Source organism: Malassezia sympodialis, genomic scaffold (genome assembly GCF_000349305.1).
Source record: "Malassezia sympodialis ATCC 42132 genomic scaffold, msy_sf_25, whole genome shotgun sequence".
In the NCBI taxonomy this organism is placed as follows: Eukaryota; Fungi; Basidiomycota; class Malasseziomycetes; order Malasseziales; family Malasseziaceae; genus Malassezia; species Malassezia sympodialis.
In genome coordinates, this window is record NW_017387823.1 from 24,036 (window position 1) to 40,071 (window position 16,036).

General features: G+C 54.7%; 9 protein-coding genes across 9 annotated transcripts; 6 read left to right on the forward strand and 3 right to left on the reverse strand.

The window, feature by feature from the left end:
* Window positions 1-37: 37 nt before the first annotated feature.
* MSY001_3363 (uncharacterized protein) lies at window positions 38-2,482 on the forward strand (the record flags this gene model as incomplete). The annotated part of the gene is made up of 1 exon (XM_018885261.1): window positions 38-2,482. One exon carries the CDS (start codon window positions 38-40, stop codon window positions 2,480-2,482), a length of 2,445 nt encoding a protein of 814 aa, XP_018741839.1.
* A 12-nt stretch (window positions 2,483-2,494) lies between these two features.
* Window positions 2,495-3,952, reverse strand: MSY001_3364 (uncharacterized protein; the record flags this gene model as incomplete). The annotated part of the gene is made up of 1 exon (XM_018885262.1): window positions 2,495-3,952. One exon carries the CDS (start codon window positions 3,950-3,952, stop codon window positions 2,495-2,497), a length of 1,458 nt encoding a protein of 485 aa, XP_018741840.1.
* A 60-nt stretch (window positions 3,953-4,012) lies between these two features.
* On the forward strand, window positions 4,013-4,302 carry MSY001_3365 (uncharacterized protein; the record flags this gene model as incomplete). The annotated part of the gene is given in 3 exon segments (XM_018885263.1): window positions 4,013-4,081; window positions 4,107-4,181; window positions 4,192-4,302. The coding sequence occupies 3 exon segments, from the start codon at window positions 4,013-4,015 to the stop codon at window positions 4,300-4,302; spliced, it is 255 nt and encodes an 84-aa protein (XP_018741841.1).
* Window positions 4,303-4,420: 118 nt separating this feature from the next.
* MSY001_3366 (uncharacterized protein) lies at window positions 4,421-4,708 on the forward strand (the record flags this gene model as incomplete). Its single annotated transcript, XM_018885265.1, has 2 exons — window positions 4,421-4,519; window positions 4,607-4,708. 2 exons carry the CDS (start codon window positions 4,421-4,423, stop codon window positions 4,706-4,708), a joined length of 201 nt encoding a protein of 66 aa, XP_018741842.1.
* A 40-nt stretch (window positions 4,709-4,748) lies between these two features.
* On the reverse strand, window positions 4,749-6,332 carry MSY001_3367 (uncharacterized protein; the record flags this gene model as incomplete). Its single annotated transcript, XM_018885266.1, has 5 exons — window positions 4,749-5,860; window positions 5,891-5,965; window positions 5,991-6,108; window positions 6,133-6,245; window positions 6,272-6,332. The coding sequence occupies 5 exons, from the start codon at window positions 6,330-6,332 to the stop codon at window positions 4,749-4,751; spliced, it is 1,479 nt and encodes a 492-aa protein (XP_018741843.1).
* A 134-nt stretch (window positions 6,333-6,466) lies between these two features.
* MSY001_3368 (uncharacterized protein) lies at window positions 6,467-9,648 on the forward strand (the record flags this gene model as incomplete). The annotated part of the gene is given in 3 exon segments (XM_018885267.1): window positions 6,467-6,810; window positions 6,830-8,786; window positions 8,857-9,648. The coding sequence occupies 3 exon segments, from the start codon at window positions 6,467-6,469 to the stop codon at window positions 9,646-9,648; spliced, it is 3,093 nt and encodes a 1,030-aa protein (XP_018741844.1).
* A 1,081-nt stretch (window positions 9,649-10,729) lies between these two features.
* MSY001_3369 (uncharacterized protein) lies at window positions 10,730-11,661 on the forward strand (the record flags this gene model as incomplete). The annotated part of the gene is made up of 3 exons (XM_018885268.1): window positions 10,730-10,803; window positions 10,831-11,584; window positions 11,611-11,661. 3 exons carry the CDS (start codon window positions 10,730-10,732, stop codon window positions 11,659-11,661), a joined length of 879 nt encoding a protein of 292 aa, XP_018741845.1.
* A 68-nt stretch (window positions 11,662-11,729) lies between these two features.
* On the forward strand, window positions 11,730-12,853 carry MSY001_3370 (uncharacterized protein; the record flags this gene model as incomplete). Its single annotated transcript, XM_018885269.1, has 2 exons — window positions 11,730-12,699; window positions 12,843-12,853. 2 exons carry the CDS (start codon window positions 11,730-11,732, stop codon window positions 12,851-12,853), a joined length of 981 nt encoding a protein of 326 aa, XP_018741846.1.
* A 15-nt stretch (window positions 12,854-12,868) lies between these two features.
* On the reverse strand, window positions 12,869-15,871 carry MSY001_3371 (uncharacterized protein; the record flags this gene model as incomplete). Its single annotated transcript, XM_018885270.1, has 3 exons — window positions 12,869-13,362; window positions 13,507-14,202; window positions 14,410-15,871. The coding sequence occupies 3 exons, from the start codon at window positions 15,869-15,871 to the stop codon at window positions 12,869-12,871; spliced, it is 2,652 nt and encodes an 883-aa protein (XP_018741847.1).
* Window positions 15,872-16,036: the final 165 nt, after the last annotated feature.

The following is a 16,036-nucleotide window of genomic DNA, read 5'->3' on the forward strand; positions in this document are numbered from 1 at the left end:
TCCGCAACGCACGCCTCGTCCTTGAGCGGCGCCGACCATGTCGAGCCCTGTGCTAGAGCCTCTGTTGGCCGCTCTGGAGGCGGATGCCCACGGCGAAGATGCACTATGGAGCTCTGAGGCTGAGCATTTGATCCGTGCGGCCGTCCTTGAGGGCGACCAGGACGGTCTGCACTCACTCGAGAAGCACATCTCTCAGAGACTCAACACTCCTGTGGCCTTAAACGAAGACGTCTCGCCCCCATGGCGCACCGCTGCGCGGCTCATGTCGATGATGTTATCGCAAGCTGGCTGGAAGGTTGCAGAGACATTCGGTGCTACGTGGATTCAGCGCACACACACTCACCTCGATCAAGTCGCGCAGCGCCTTCGCACGGCTGGTGCTTTTGCGGCTCTGGACACATCGGCTCAGCTGGCGGCGTTTGTCATGACAGACCTTATGGGTCGTGAGAGTACAGCGCATCCCGAGTATCATCGCGTCGTCGTGGCGCCCTGGATCAGCAAATGCGCCCAGGCCGTCCTATCCCTGCTGGAGCTCGCTGCCACGCACCCTCTGTCTTCGGCCACCGCTCTGGCCATGAGCCGGCTCATGGATGTGCTAGCTCTTCACGTGGAGCTGTACGCACACACCTATCGCACGTTCACCCCGCGCATCCATGCGTTGTGCATGCAGTTGCTGTTTGGTCCACTTGCGTCGCCAGCCAGTGCTGCTGCGCCTCTTCCGGAGGCCTTGGCTCACAGCACCATGGCCTTGCTAGCTTCACTTCATCTTACTGGCGCCCTAACTAGCGATGCAAGTATGCTATCCAGTGCTGCAAGTGGCAAGGTATCACAGGCTCAGCTGTGGGCTGCGACCGTCACTGAGATGTTGGACGCTGCGATGCTCGCGGTGTGCGGCAGCGTTCCGTCGATGGACTGGTTCGCTCTCGGACTCGATCCTGCTCTGGCTCAGCCGCGCGCTCTTGCCTGGGAGCTGCCCTCTGCCGACTATGATGAAGGTATTCCCTGCAGCGTGCGCCGCTGCGAATACTTGCTAGGTTCGGCTGCCTCGGGCGCTATGGGTATGGTGCCGCTGTATCTGACGATGCCAACGCCCCGACCTGTGCCCGTGCCACTTTCCCGCTGTGTTGCCCTGGCTCATGCCATGATGCAGGCACGCACTACATCGAGTCGTGCGACCGTGGACCAAGCGCGTTTGGAGGCGTCAGCTGCACCCAAGCTCCGCTGGGTAGGCACCCAGTTCCTTGTACAGCTGTCACTGGCTTTCCACGAGGCCGCATGGCCTCTGATCCACGGCAGTGGTGTGCTTCGTACCTTGTGCTTGCTAGCTGAGACGGAGCGGGGCTCGGTGCGCCTCGTGGCAATGCGCGCTCTCCATTTGCTACTTTCTCGGGGCTTGTGCTCATGGGGCACAGATCGTCTGCCCGGCGCCGGCATACCTCTGGATCCCGCGAGTCCTCTGGTACAGCGCATAGCGCACGCAGCCATTCAACCATTAAGTGAGCTTGTGGTGCTAGAGCCCGAGTTGTGGACATCAGAACTCCCGTTAAAGCGCCCTCGCTCCTTTGAGAGCGATACTGTTGCGCAGGTGGATCGCATGCCACAGGATGTGATTCTTGCCAAGTCGTCGCTTGCGTGGGACATGGCATGTGCAGGCGCTCTTGTCCTCGTTGATGTTTTTTCCTACACAAGTACGAGTGCCGCACCTGGACACCGAGACTTGGCACGCGCTGGGGCCTTGTGCCTGCTCGGCGCGTGCGAGGCCGTACTGGGCGCACGGTTGGTGGATGCCTCGGATTCGACACACGTGGTGGCAGGAGCCCAGCTTGTGCAAGCGCTTGGCCAGCTTGTAATGATGCACCATAATGCTCTTGTATCGCACATTCTGGCGCGAGTCTACGCTGTCACGATGCGTGGCGCCCAATCATCGACACCCGTACTTCGTGCGGCGTGCCAGGATGTTCTGGGTGGAGTTCTGACAGTGATTCGTCCGCGTGCTCCCCCCCTTGTCGATGCAGTCGACTCAAGCGCGCTGGAGGAACGCGTTGATGCGGATGGCAGCGACCAGATCCCCATGCCGCTGCCGGGCTGGCGCGGCCCTGTGGCTGCAGCGGCCGAGATTGCACACGTGGACGCGGTTGTACCTGTGCAGCCTCTGTCGACGGCCACGAATGAACCCAAGGCCCCTGCAACATCGACTGAAGTGCCAGCAACAGAGTCTCCTTGTCTGGAGCCTACTCAGGCGGCGCCTCCTGCCACAATCGATGTGCCTGCGCCACCACTGGCCGAGCCGACGTTGGCCCCTGAGGCGCCACCGATGGCAAAGGCGGTCGAGGCTGAGCCGCCTCGCCGTGGGTCTCCAGTTAGCATGCCTGCTTCGTCGATGCCTATGTCGAAGGGCGCTGCTGCACCCACTGACGACTCGGACGAGGAGGCACTGCCAGAGCTCCACATGGACGTCTCGGACGAGGAGGACGATGAGTAAGAAGCTGATACCCTAGGTGGACTCGACTATGACACGCTCTGCTCCATACACATAGTCGCCACAGCGCAGACATGCCCAACCACCGCCCGCCTGCAGATCGTCTCCCATATTTTCATCCAGCAGCTTCTCAGCAATGCAATAATAGCAGTACTGACAGGTCCGGCCATTTTGTGCGCATGGCAAGGTTTGGTAAGGCGTCACAAGGATCGCATCCATGTACTTGATCCCGTTTGGTGATGTCCCATCCAGCTTTGGTGCATGATCTGCGGACCATGAAACGGTCGCTGCCTTGCGTGCTGCACGACGCGCTTCGAGGCGCCTGGCACGTTCTAAGGCCCGCTCCGACGTCCTGTCTGCTTCGCTTTGGTCGCGTTTCTGGCGGGTAGCAACCAGTCCACTGTTCGGATGTAGCGGGTTCGGATTCGGAAGTGTGGCGTCTGGAGGGGGGACCGGAACGTGATCAACATCCACACCCGCTGCACGCTCGAGTCGTTCGAAGCATAGTGCACAGCACTCATTCGGCAAGAACCAGTACTTTCCATACGTGCGCTTTCGTGCACGACTTGCAAGGCGAACCACACCATCTTCCTTATCCTTGACCAGGCCCAAGCGGCGCGAGAGGCGCTCAGGGAGTGTGTCATGCAATGCCCGCAGCACGACAGGGTGGCTGGGCCAGCGCGCCATCCTGTACAAGATGCGCCGCGGCTTGACCAGGGGGAGCAGGAAAAGTAGAAACTCGGTGAATGTGTTCCACACGAGCTGCCTGTTCAAAAACTCGAATGACACATTGCGCTGCAGCGAACGGTTTGCATACGTAAGTCGCATACCCAGCACACGATCCGTCACGGTGCGGTACTTTCCATTCCACAGAAACAATGCAAAGTTCATCAGCGCTGCTAAATTCCAGAGACGCTGCGCGTGGTCCGCGAGTGAATACGCGACGAATTGGGGACTTTCCCGCGGTGCCTGGTCAAATTGGTGAGTCGACATGTACGTCTTGCCTTTTCCATACAAGTACGGTAGTACAATGGTCAGGAGCGGGTATAATCCAAGCTGAACCATAGAAAGGGGGGCATCACGCGCTGTGGACGTCACTGCGTGGGTACTGTGGGCGCGATGAACCCATTCGTTGCGATACTTGAGGTTTTGCAGCATGGCGCCATACGAGGCGGAGCGGTCGTAAATGCTGAATTTATAGAGAATTAAGCGTAGCAACAGGTACAGCTCTGCATGCCTCTGCTTCTCTAGGACCGGATGCACCTTTTGTAGCGCTGCCTTGAGGGGCTCGGCGAGCAGATCTGTCAGCTCTTGGTCCAGCAAATCGGCATCAAGTTGTCCCACACGCTGGACACGAAGCGCGGGTGCAGGAAAATGGGGAATCTGTGCGCGGATGCGCTCAATTTGTGGCCTTGCACGCTCAAAGGCCGCTTCGTAAAAGGCCGGGGCATTTCCGTCCGGCGATGCCATCATGGCGGAGTGCGGCAGCCGGGGAAGTGGAGGAGCACCTCGACTTCTGTACTTGTTGCACGCATGCGATCTGCTCCTGAGGCCGCATGGCCCAAGCTGGTCGTGTTTGACCTGGATTATACATTGTGGCCTGTATGTGCCTTGTTGTAACTGTAAGCTCTGGGTCGATACGCATGTGGATCCGCCGCTGCAACGCCGTGGAGCGGCGCTGAATGAGGTCTTTGACCGGTGCGTACGTGTAGCTTACGCACAGCTCCGGTCAAGCCATGTCCTTCTACCCCGACGTGCCGTACGATATTCGGATCCTTACACCAGGGACATTTTATTTGAGCTCAAGCGGCGAAATGTCTTGATCGCGGCGGCATCGCGTACGTGTGCACCGCGCGTAGCGCGGCAGGCACTACAAGGCCTGTGGATTGCACCGACACCGGGAGAGACGCCCGTGCCCGCCGGGTGTACGTCGACCCACTAATGCAGCGCTCTTTGATTATACCGAGATCTACCCGGGCTCCAAGGTGGCGCACTTTCAGCAGCTCGCGCAGGAGACGGGCATTGACTACGCTGATATGTGTACGTATACCAGACTGATCCAGAAGTATTTTTTGATGACGAACATCGCAACGGTATGCCCTATGGCTAATAAAAGCGGAAGTACAGAAAAAACTGGGCGTGCGCTTTGTCCAGGTCGGCCACCGGGGACTCACACGCACGACCTTCGAGCAAGGCCTCCAGTCGTGGCGCAAGGGCCGGCACCACTGATATGCCTGCTGAAAGAACCTTGGTAGTATACAAACTGGCTCTACGCAGGAGGAAATGGCAACATGGAGGGGGCATGGCCCAATGGTGGCGGATGAACGGGCATCATGGACTGGCGCATATGCCAGTCGGGTGTCCAGCCCATGGGCGGCGGTCGCTGGCCACGCAAAATAGCGAGATCAGACTCGTAGGCGGCCACTGCGTCTGGCCCATCATCTTCATCTTCGTCATCACTCAGTTCATCGCCCCCACGCTGTGTGTGGTGGTCGCGCATTTGCTGCGTGATGCGCTCGTCCAAGTCAGAATCCTCGTCGTCCGAAAGATCCATACCGGTAGCCTCGTACAGCGACGGCCCTGGCACGTCCTGCATCTGAACACTCGGAGCAAAAGGCATAGAGCGCAAGTTATCGATGATGCGTGTTCGCACGTGGTCCAAATACTGTGGCGTGTTGAGATTGTCCATGCTCGTAGGCGGTACATCAAGCTTGTACTCGGGCCCAAAATACTGGATATACTCGTTGAACGGAAGATCCGACGACAGTTCCTTGCCCAGCAAGAGACCTGTCTCGTACGTCCATGTGCGAGCAACATTGCGCACTGTATAGCCACCGCCGCCCAGGCACATCATAGGCACACCAAACGAGCGCACGAATTCGACACAGCTCGCATGACCGCGCATGCTCAGATTGAAGCAGCCTAGTTTGTCACCGGCCAATGAGTCGGCCCCGCACTGCAGCACCACGGCGCCAGGTCGGAACCACTCCATGATGTGCCGGATCACGGGACGGAAGATAGAGCCAAAGGTATCTGCGTCAATGCCATCCCGCAGGGGTACATTGACGGCATATTTCTTGCCGCGCTTCATGCCCACATCCTTGAGATCACCAGTGCCCGGGAAAAAGTCGCCGAACTTGTGGAAAGAACAGGACATAACACGATCCGTAGTGTAGAAAGCTTCCTCAACGCCATCTCCATGGTGCACATCAATATCGATGTACAAGACACGCGAGTGTGTGCGCAATAGCTCCAGGATCGCGAGAACGATATCGTTTGTATAGCAGAATCCACTAGCCTCCCGCTTTTTAGCATGGTGTAATCCACCAGACCAATTGATGACCGTGTCAGTAAGGCCCTCATTCAGGCGGTGCGCCCCCGCTACGTGTCAGTTTCAGGCTTGCAGCGTACCGATCGAGCCACCACAAGAAATCCGACAAAACTCAAAGAGTCCATCAAACGCAGGGCAGTCCTCGCCAATCAAGTCTGAAGGTGAGTGTGTACCACGTACATCGAGTGCCGTCGCCGGTCAGCTCCTGTGCCGTCTCGGGAGATACACGACTGAGAAAGTCAATATACTCGTCTGTATGGAACCGCGTCATTTGCTCACGAGTAGCCCTTGGTGGTCGCTGCTGTGAGAGAAGGAAACATACTAGGATATGCATGTACTTGTCCAGACCATAGTTGAGAATCAAACTGTGCGCCATGCGCATTCGATGCGGCTTCATTGGGTGACCAAAGCCATACGAAAAGTTTCCTACATCATCTGATCGTAAATAAAAGGCTTCGTACTGTCATAATAGTAGGCCACCGTACCACGCGGCGGTTTCAACACAGGCGGCGGCTCGACCATCGTGGGGCAAAGGAGGGAGGCGGCCTGGCAGTTCGGCCGATGTGTGGAGGTCTGGCTCACTGCTTAGGCTGGTCTGTGCCTGACCCGGCAACGTGGAGGTCCATACGCGTCGTCCCTGCTCCGAGCTCACGGACATGGCGCGTGCCACTGCGCCACGCGCTCGTCACGCTGACGCCCAGCCCCCCCCATCGGGCTACGATGATTTTATGGAAGAAGATGGAAGTACTTATGATAGCGATGCCTCGGGTTCTTCCGCCTTTGATGAATACGAGCCGGACGAGGGCCCCGCGCCTCCGGCCTCGCTGCCCGAGGAAGATGAACTCGCTGATATTGAACAAGAGGATTTCACGCGTCTGATTCATGCCTTTCAGGACACTCCTTCCACGAAGCAGACGCCGTCGACTCAACGCAATGCATGGAAACAGTCGATGGAGGCGGAGATGGAATCGTTCCACCACGAGTTGCGCGATGTGAATGGGTACACCAGGAAAAACAAGGCACGTCTCACTTTCGCTGACTCAGGCAACGCGCATTCGTGAGCAGGCGCTTTCCTCTGAAGTCAAGGCGCTGCTTGCTCAGGCCAACATCTCCTACGTGGAGTCGAATCTGCCACGCGCCATTGAGCAGCTAGAAGAAGTCATTCGTATCGAGCCCACGGTGAAAAGTGCTTGGTATACATTGGGCATGTGCTTTGAGGAGCTTGGGGAAGAGGAAAAGTCGATTCAATGTCGTATCGTTGGCGCACACCTTACGTCCAATGCCTCTGAGGAGTGGAAATCCCTCGCTCGCCGAAGTCGCGAGCGCGGTCTCTTCCAACAATCTATTTACTGCTTGCAACAGGCGATTAAGAAAAACCGGTTTGATGTGGATGCGATATGGGATCGCGCTATCATGCTGAAAGAGTCAGGACGCCTGCGGCCTGCGGTGGATGCCTTTCAAGCGATTTTGAAACTACAGCCATATGACGCAGAAGTTCTCCGTGAGTTGATTCCGCTCCTTGTATCCTTAAATGAGTACGAGGTGGGCGTGAACATTCTTGAGGGCATGCGCCGTGCAAGCATGCACGGCGCGGTGGATCCGAACATCGACCCGGCTCTGGGAGGGGACGCCGTGCCAGATTCACAGGTTCACTTTTCTTTGAACGAGCTAGTGACACTGGCCGATCTGCTTTTGCTTATGCGCAGACCCTTGCAAGTCATTCTTGTTATTAAGCAAACGGTCCGATGGCTTCGTGGCGAGACGCGCGAAGACCGCCTCGATGACGCACAGAACGACTTGGAACTGGATGAGGCTGTGGATGGTGAGGTACAGGAACTCGACCGAGAAGTCCGCCTTCGTCTGGGTAAGGCGCGCTTCGTGCTGAAGTGTAACGAGGAGGGTAAACGCCACTTCAACATCATCGCCGAGGAGTCGGATCCACTGGACTACCCCATTCTGTATCTTGAAATGTCCGATTGCTATTTCGAGCACCAGATGTTCGCAGAGGCCCTAGAAGGGTACAAACTTTTGATCGACGAGGGCCTTGTGGAAGATATACAGGTCTGGGTTCATATGGGTGCATGCTATCAAAACCTAGATATGCCATGGGAGGCCGTGCAAGTGTATGAGTTGATATTGCAAGAACATCCGTCCCACCACGACGTAAAGCTGAGTCTTGCTGAAGTATATGAAGAGTTGAATGAGCGCGATAAGGCGCTCGATCTCGTGAATGAGGTGCTGGTTGCTCGGAGCGAACTGCGCGAGGGTCCTGCAGAATCAAGCGCGCAAGGCCACCCAGACGGTAATGTCATTGAGCTAGAAGCGCCTGCCTCCTTGTCATTCTTTAACGAGTCAGCGCTCGGGCCATCGTCAGGTACTTCCCAAGGTGCCTCTCGCGCCGCTCGCTCTAACATGACGTTTGTCGAACGACAGCGTCTGGAGCAGCAGCGCGAGGAGGAAACGCGCTTGGCATGGGTGCAACTTTGCGCACTCGAGCCCAAGGTTTTTGTGGATGGATTTTGGCGGCATGACTTTGTCTTTCTCGATGGACCCATCGATGCAGACTCAGCTAGCTCTAGTCACGCCGATTCGGACCGCTTCGAAGCAACGCGACAGTGGATCAAAGTCGCAGGCCGGCTCATCGACTCGTTCCGGTCCATGTCGCTGCTGTTTCCCAAGGAACGATATACAAAGTACCGCGGCGTCCTCCGACAGCGGCGCACAAGACGCATTAACAAACCTTCTGATCTCGACAGTCAAGCTGAGGAGCTACTTTCACGTTTGCGTGACCAGATGGTGGATGAGGCCGTGTCCCATGAAGACGACGTGCGGGATTTGGAACAGACAACCTTCCGCACGATTCATTTTGATGACTGGATTTCACTGTTTATGAAATATGGCATTGCGCTGGCCAAAGTGGGCGGTGAAGATGACGCCATCCATGAAATGTTTCAACACGTCATGGTCTCCAACACGGTATGGCCCTCTGAAGAGCGGAAAATGGCCCTGCATTTGGCATGGCTTGGTACGTATACAACACTTACAGGCAGCATGCGCACTATACTCTCGTGATATGGCACGTGTGTTTGACATTGCCCGCTGGTTTCCGACCACGTACCAATTCCACAATGAGCCGCTGCGCCTTATCGCTTCCCTGTCTAACAGTCTTGGCTTTTACAGCGTGGATGCATTTGTGAGCTCTACTAATACAAAGCAATACCAGCGTCGCATGCGCACGCATGAAGCGATTGTGCATGGCCTTCCCGCTAAAGTCAACCCACGCACTGGTCGCTGGACGATTGTAGGTGTGGATGCTGAAGAAGAGCCAATCGAGGACGAATCTTTACATCAGATCAGGGCACAGCCACCACCGACGTGTCCTTCCCCTATCGAAGAGATATTTTATGGCTATCTGATGCTCTGTGCTAACAGCTATCAGCCAGCCATGGGATATCTTTTCAGAGCCTGGGCACTTCAGCCAGAGGACCCACTTTTGTGCTTGCTGTGCGCTGTAGCAAGTCTGAGTCGCGCAACCAACCGGCAAGTGGACAACCGAAACCACACAATCGTACAAGGATTGAGTATTTTGTCGCACTATGCTGCACTCCGTGGGCCGTGCTCGGAGGTGGACTACAACTTCGGCCGTGCACTACATCAGCTAGGGTTGCTCCATCTGGCCGTTCCGCGCTATGAGCGCGTGCTTGAGAATGCATCGAAGGGCTCTTCCGTTGGATTCACCATGGTCCGAGAGGCTGCTTACAACCTAGCCCTCATATATGCCCAGTCCGGCTCCCCCAAACTGGCCCAGAACGTAGTCCGTACGTACCTCGTAGTGTAATCACCACGTGGCACCCAAGTACTTACCCCGCCCATCTGGGCTACTTTGTCAACTTGGCGACGCATGAAGTTGACACTTGCGTTTGCGGCTGCGCTTTTCTGCGCGTCGCCTGTTTTGGCGCATACAGGAACTCTGACCTATACACTTTTACACCGTGTTACTCGCACCATGGATGGCGAGGAAAAAGTGTCTCCATGGTTCCCTAGAATGTTATTGACGATTCCGACAACCCCTCAAGGCATGTCTTTGGCTTCGTCCGAAAATTTCTCATCCAATCTCGAGTTTCCTGAAGCATATGAAAATGCTCTCTACCAGCTGAAAATGGTGCCTGGCGATGCTCGTTCGTACACTGATGAGGAAAACCGCCAATGGATTGATAGGGACGCCGGCTTTCTTTCATCTGTCAAGCTTGTGCGTTGAATACTATACTAATGGCAGTGTCAACTTCTTGTCCCTAATACTGATGTTCCATTGCTGGATGCTGTCAAAATTCGTCTGTCTAATGTCCCTACGAGTGATTCCTCGCCCGCTCATATCACAAGCATGGCCTATGTGGTAGAGCAAGACATCAAGCTGGATGCTCAGTCCTGCCCCATTTTTGACAAGGACACTCAACCCGTGTACCCTAGCACGTTTGGCACGGACATGCGCGTTATGGTGCCCGAGTCGGCCCCCATGTGCGTATAAAAGATGACTGACGACAGTCCGGAGTTGAAAGACACTACGGGAGACTCTAGTACTACTACAGGATCTGAAAAAGAATCTAGACCTGGTACAAAAATGGGCAAAAAGGACCCGCCAAAGAACCTTGTTGAGTTCTTGCAGCAGTACTGGATGTACATCCTGCCAGTGGTTGTGCTATTTATGCTCCCGTCCGCTGTGGATGTCCCCGAGCCACCAACACGAGCCACCGATCAGTCAGGTGTTGCGCAGCGTGTAACTCCTGGACCTGCAGCCGCGGCTGTGCGTGCCAAGGCCAAGTAGACCATCGTCGGTAGCCTGACCCTGGCCTGTGCCCCTGTGCTGAGTCAGCACCCAAATAGCCTCCACCAAATGTACGCCGCCCAATTTTTCGCATACCATGAGTCGTCCGGAGCACTTAGCTCCGCCTGAGATCTTTTATGGCGATGTAGAAGCGCGAAAATACACAGCCAAGTAAGTTCTCTAAATTAACGTTTCCAGTACTCGCAATCAAGAAATTCAAGCAGATATGACCATACGAGCTATTGAGCTTATGGCTCTGCCGGAGCACCGCAAGCCTGGCCTGATCTTGGATATTGGCTGTGGCTCTGGTCTCTCCGGAGAAATTCTGACAGAAATGGGATATGAATGGATTGGATTTGATATTAGCCCTAGCATGCTGAGCGTCGGCCTGGAGCGAGACGTCGAAGGTGACATGATCTTGTCTGATGCTGGTCACGGATGCATGTTCCGGCCGGGCAGTTTTGACGGTGCCATTAGCATTTCTGTCCTTCAATGGCTTTGCAATGCTGATACTAGCTATAACTCTCCTGCAGGGCGATTAAGCACATTCTTTTCTACATTGTACGCATGTTTAACTCGCGGCGCTCGATGTGTGTTCCAGTTTTATCCTGAAAGTGATGACCAAGTGACTTTTATAATGAGCCAAGCAACAAAGGCCGGTTTTGGTGGCGGTCTGGTCGTTGATTACCCAAACTCAGTCAAGGCTAAGAAAATTTACCTGGTTTTGTGGGTTGGCGGTGAAATGATGGTAGGTCCCAATGGTGAGGGCCAAGGAGTAAAGCAGCAGCTTCCTCAAGCACTCGACTTTGATGAACACACTCCTACTGTGAAGAATGAGTCGCGGAAGGCTGTGGATGAGCGCCGGTTACGACACCGTAAAAACAAGAACTTGGAATCAAATAAAGACTATATTAAGCGCAAGAAGGAACTCAACAGGTTGCGAGGCAAAGAGGTACGATTTCTGGATGCTAACCGCAGCATGTGCCTCATGATTCGAAATACTCCGGCCGACGACGTCGCCGCATGTAGTGTTTGCTAGGACTACTGAACCATATGCCTCTTGTGGAGGTTAGGCCTCTCGTCACCCAACGCCGTACATGCCGCCAACAGTACCGCCTGTGGTGGACGAGACGGGGGCGTTCCGTGAGCTCCTTAAATCACAGGCTGCCTCACCGACAAATGGGCCCAAAAATCATGAAATGGACCCTGCCATGGTCAAGCAGCGCGAGGCAGCGTCATTATGGACGAATGAAGCTTATACGGTCAGGCGGCACATCGTCTCCCTGTTCAACTTTTTGAGTATGATTCGACGTCCCTACTTAAATGTGACATCGAAAGGAAAACGATCAACTGGCTCAGAAACAAATGATATCAATAGTGCTAATACTTCTCAAGATGCATTTTCTAAGTGGCAGCACAACACATCATTGACAGAAGCGGAACGCGACGAAGTGGACTTTCAAGTCAAACTGGTGGTAAAACAATGTCTAGATCGCGTCCAGGAGCTTGAGCATGGCGAAACTTTGCGGTTTAATGCCCTGGAGAAAGCGCTAACTCGGGCGGGTATTACATCTCTTTCTCCCTTGAACCTGCTGCAGAACAGCTCCTTGAATAAGCAGCGAGCGGCATCCAATGCACTTCATGCCCATCATATGGCAATCACGCAGTACCTCTCCGAGCAACTAGCTCATGCGTCTTCTGTTCAGGCAATGTTGCAACAGCGACGCGTAGCCGCTCAAAGGCAGCGCTACGAGAATCTAGCGGACAGTGCCAAAGTTTCCTCGCACAATTCACAGGCTGGTTTCTCTGAAGAGATCTTGCGGGGCAGCATTGGCACCATGGGTGATCGCGGCGTAGATGTCGCAGATGAACTGTCTCAGGAGCAATTGCATATGTTTGAAGAGGAAGCCTCAGCCCTTGTCGAGTCACTTCAAGCAGATCTGGCTGCTGTTCAGCATGCAGAGCAGCAACTGCAGGATATTTCTGCGCTACAAACCCGTATTGTTCAGCACCTGCAAGAACAGAACGAGCATATTGATACCCTATTGACAGAGGCTGGTAGCCATGGTGAGCAAGTGACACGCGGAAACCAACAGCTACAGAAAGCCAAGGAGCGCAATCGGCAGGCAAATCGTTGGCTCTCCATTTTTTTCCTCATCAGTGGTTTAGTGCTCTTATTTATGCACTGTACGTATACACAATTAACACAGACTTGGACTAAGTGTTGCCACAGGGTCTACTCATGCAGTTCCATTGATGTACCGAATTTTGGAAGACTTAGGTACATATCCGTACCATATCCATCCAAAGTGCGGAAATCCAGCGCGCCGCCGAAGAGTTCTGCATATAGCTTAACCATAGGAAGCCCTTTCTTCGAGTCCATGTTTAATACCGAGAGACGCATAAGTCCGTCACCACCTGGATACGACGCTGTTGGGTCGGGAGTGACAGCGCCGTCAACTTCACTCTGCGACAGGTTGGCCGTGGAGGTAGCCTCGAGCTTTAAATTCATGCTGTCAAGTTGTTTGCCAATGTTGTGAAACGACCATACAAGACTGGCGGGGGAGCTGGAGGATTCTCGTAGCGATTCCACACCAGGAAGCAGGAGAGGGCCTCGGGCAAGCGTGGCGCGATGACTCTCGTCATGGCCCTCTTTTCGCGGCTTGGATGGATGCAGACCACCGCCTTGATCAGAGAACCGAATCATCATGTCATCTTTGTCTGCACCTCCTACCACAAGGATATGCACAGGGGGCATGCTGTGGCCGCTATTTTCGTGGCGTTGACAGGTTGATTGCATCGAAACCTTGCATAGCTCAAGTAATATGAATTCAAGATGGGCCGGTAGGTAAGCAATATGTACATTCAAGTCACCTGAGAGTTCCACCCTGGGGATGCGAGGATCATCAATGTCCCACTTGTACGTGTTTGCTAGACTCTCGCGAGCTAGCTGAACGCACCGCTGGATGGTATCATTTACGTTGATATGGGTGTGAACCATCCCAATCTCGTAGGGGCGCTTTTCATATTGCGAAGCAGACGTCTGCATGACAGAGAGAGCAATGTGCTGCTTCGCCAGAACTTCGCGCGACACCTGCGAGCGGAGCATTCGAGCGAGAAATAGGTTGACAGCCTCGGGTTCCATATAATTCACACATTCGCGCGAGATGCCCACGATCAGGTCGAGCTTGCTCTTCCGCTCCGACAGGAGCTGCGTTACTACTTCGATCAAATGCTCATTTTGTTCGTCTGTCTCGATTTTGCTCATTCGGCGCAAAGTCTCAAAGGTACGCCAGTAGAACTGATAGATCGAGTCGAGTTGCTCATTGGACATGGCCACGAACGGGATCGCTTGCATATCACGAAGACGATGCGCGATACGAGTGGTCATTTCCGTGCGCAAGTAGTTGGCACTCTCCATTAAAAGAGTCCGGTTTCGCCGAGCTGAACGACCAAACATGATCAACTGTTGCAGCGTGGTTCGCCGGGCGGGTAAGCCACCCCACCGGTTCACCATTCTGTTACGGTAGAAAAACCGTCCTAGTGCGGCAGCGTCCTGATCACTAGCAGCTGCAGTTGAGGGCGTAGATATCGCACTCCCGGCATTGGGCAGGGGCAGCGTGGCCCGCAACCTATAAGCCAAAGTGGGGCGCATCGTGGCAGAATGACGGATATATTACGTCTCCACATGGGCACAACTATTGCCGAAGCGGGGCTCTATTTTGTTGGTATCTTGTCCGGGTGGCTAACTCCGCTTTGATTCTGACCGCTCCTTACGAAGTCGATTGAGAAGCAGCTCACCACGTTGGCGCTTGACCTCTGGGTCAAGAGCAGGGTGCGATGGCGACAGTACGGAGGATGACGACCCGCGGCTGCGCGCGTACCGCTGACTGAGCATAGGCGCATATCGTGCAGGTGAAGCACTTCGGGCCAACGGCGATGCCGCAGGGGACCGAGCAAGGCGGAGACGGCGTGATGATGACAGGGGGCCATCACCAGCCATGGAAGAAGAAAAAGAGGTACTGTCGTCGGGGCCATGGTCACTCATAGACACGTTCGACATGGAGTCGTCGCCCACAAGCGACGCAGGGCGTGACCGACCAAGAGGTCCACTTCCAGCCACATCACTGAAGAGCAGCTGGCGACCAGCTTTGGAGCGCAGTTGTGCATAGGAGCGCCGAGCAACAAGACTGGCAAGACTATCCTCAACCGTGTCATCGCTCTGGAATGATGGAGGGGAATCAGAATGCGATTGAGAATGGGAAGCCTCGTGTTGCCAGCTCAGCTGCTTTCTACGCTTAGCTTCTTCGTATTCGTCATGCGACAGAAACTTTTCCACATAGGTCGGCACACGAGCACGCGCATCAGGATGCAATGTATCGCGAGGCATATTGTATTTGAGCTTCATCTCCACCAGCATAACGGCCCGGCGAGGTATGCCATCCTCACCGATGCGCCAACGCAAGCCATTTGCGTCTTGCCACTCGTCTCCTGGAACATGGTCGCCGCTTGTATCCGCTGGGCGCTTCGCAGGTGCTGCCTGAGATGTGGAAGCCTGCTGAATTTCGTCTTCATCCATGGAATTTTCTTCATTCTCGGACTCTTCAAGATCGTCAACCTCGTCCATCACTTCATCGTCTTCATATGAGCCACTGTCACTTTCATCTAGCGAGGCATCTTCTTCCATGCCATCCTCTGAACCATCAGCGACATCAGTGGCACTAGGTTTTTCTTGGGTGTTATCATCAATGAGGGAAACACGACGACGCACGCGACGAGGCACAGCATGATAATCGTTTGAGGCCTCCATTTCAGAGATCTCATCTGCGTCACGCTTCCTTGCCGGTGCCATTTGCACTTTGGGATGAATGGGACCATAAAATGTTTCTGGTGAAGGATGTCGTCCATGGGGTTGAGAATAGACAATGGAGGGCTGCGGCACTGGTGCAGGTCGGAAACTAGGCTTTGGCACGCCCGCTCTAGGCATAGGCGCGGGATTTGGACGACCAAATACATCCTCTGTCTCTTTTATTTGGCGTTCAAACTCTTGTTGTCGACGAGACGCTACGTCCGCGGCGGCCACAGCCAGTGGGCGATTGTCGGAGTCAGGGATCCCTGCTTTTCGGCGTTGTTCCAGCACAAATTGCCGCGTCCTGGCATGTACGGACCATCTGTGGTAAAACAATCCAGCCCAGTATATGGCTAGGGCATAAAGCATGCATTCAAAGAACGAAGGCATGACTGCCTTCAATCCGATGCCCAGCGGATTGTGGGACACCGGCCTGGCTATCTCCGCGGCGGCGAGCCAGGCCTGTGACACTTATGTCATCAATATAACACGGGCAAATAATCGCTCAAAGGACGTAAGCGTTCAGAGGTGCCTTTTCCCGCGGCAAACTAAATT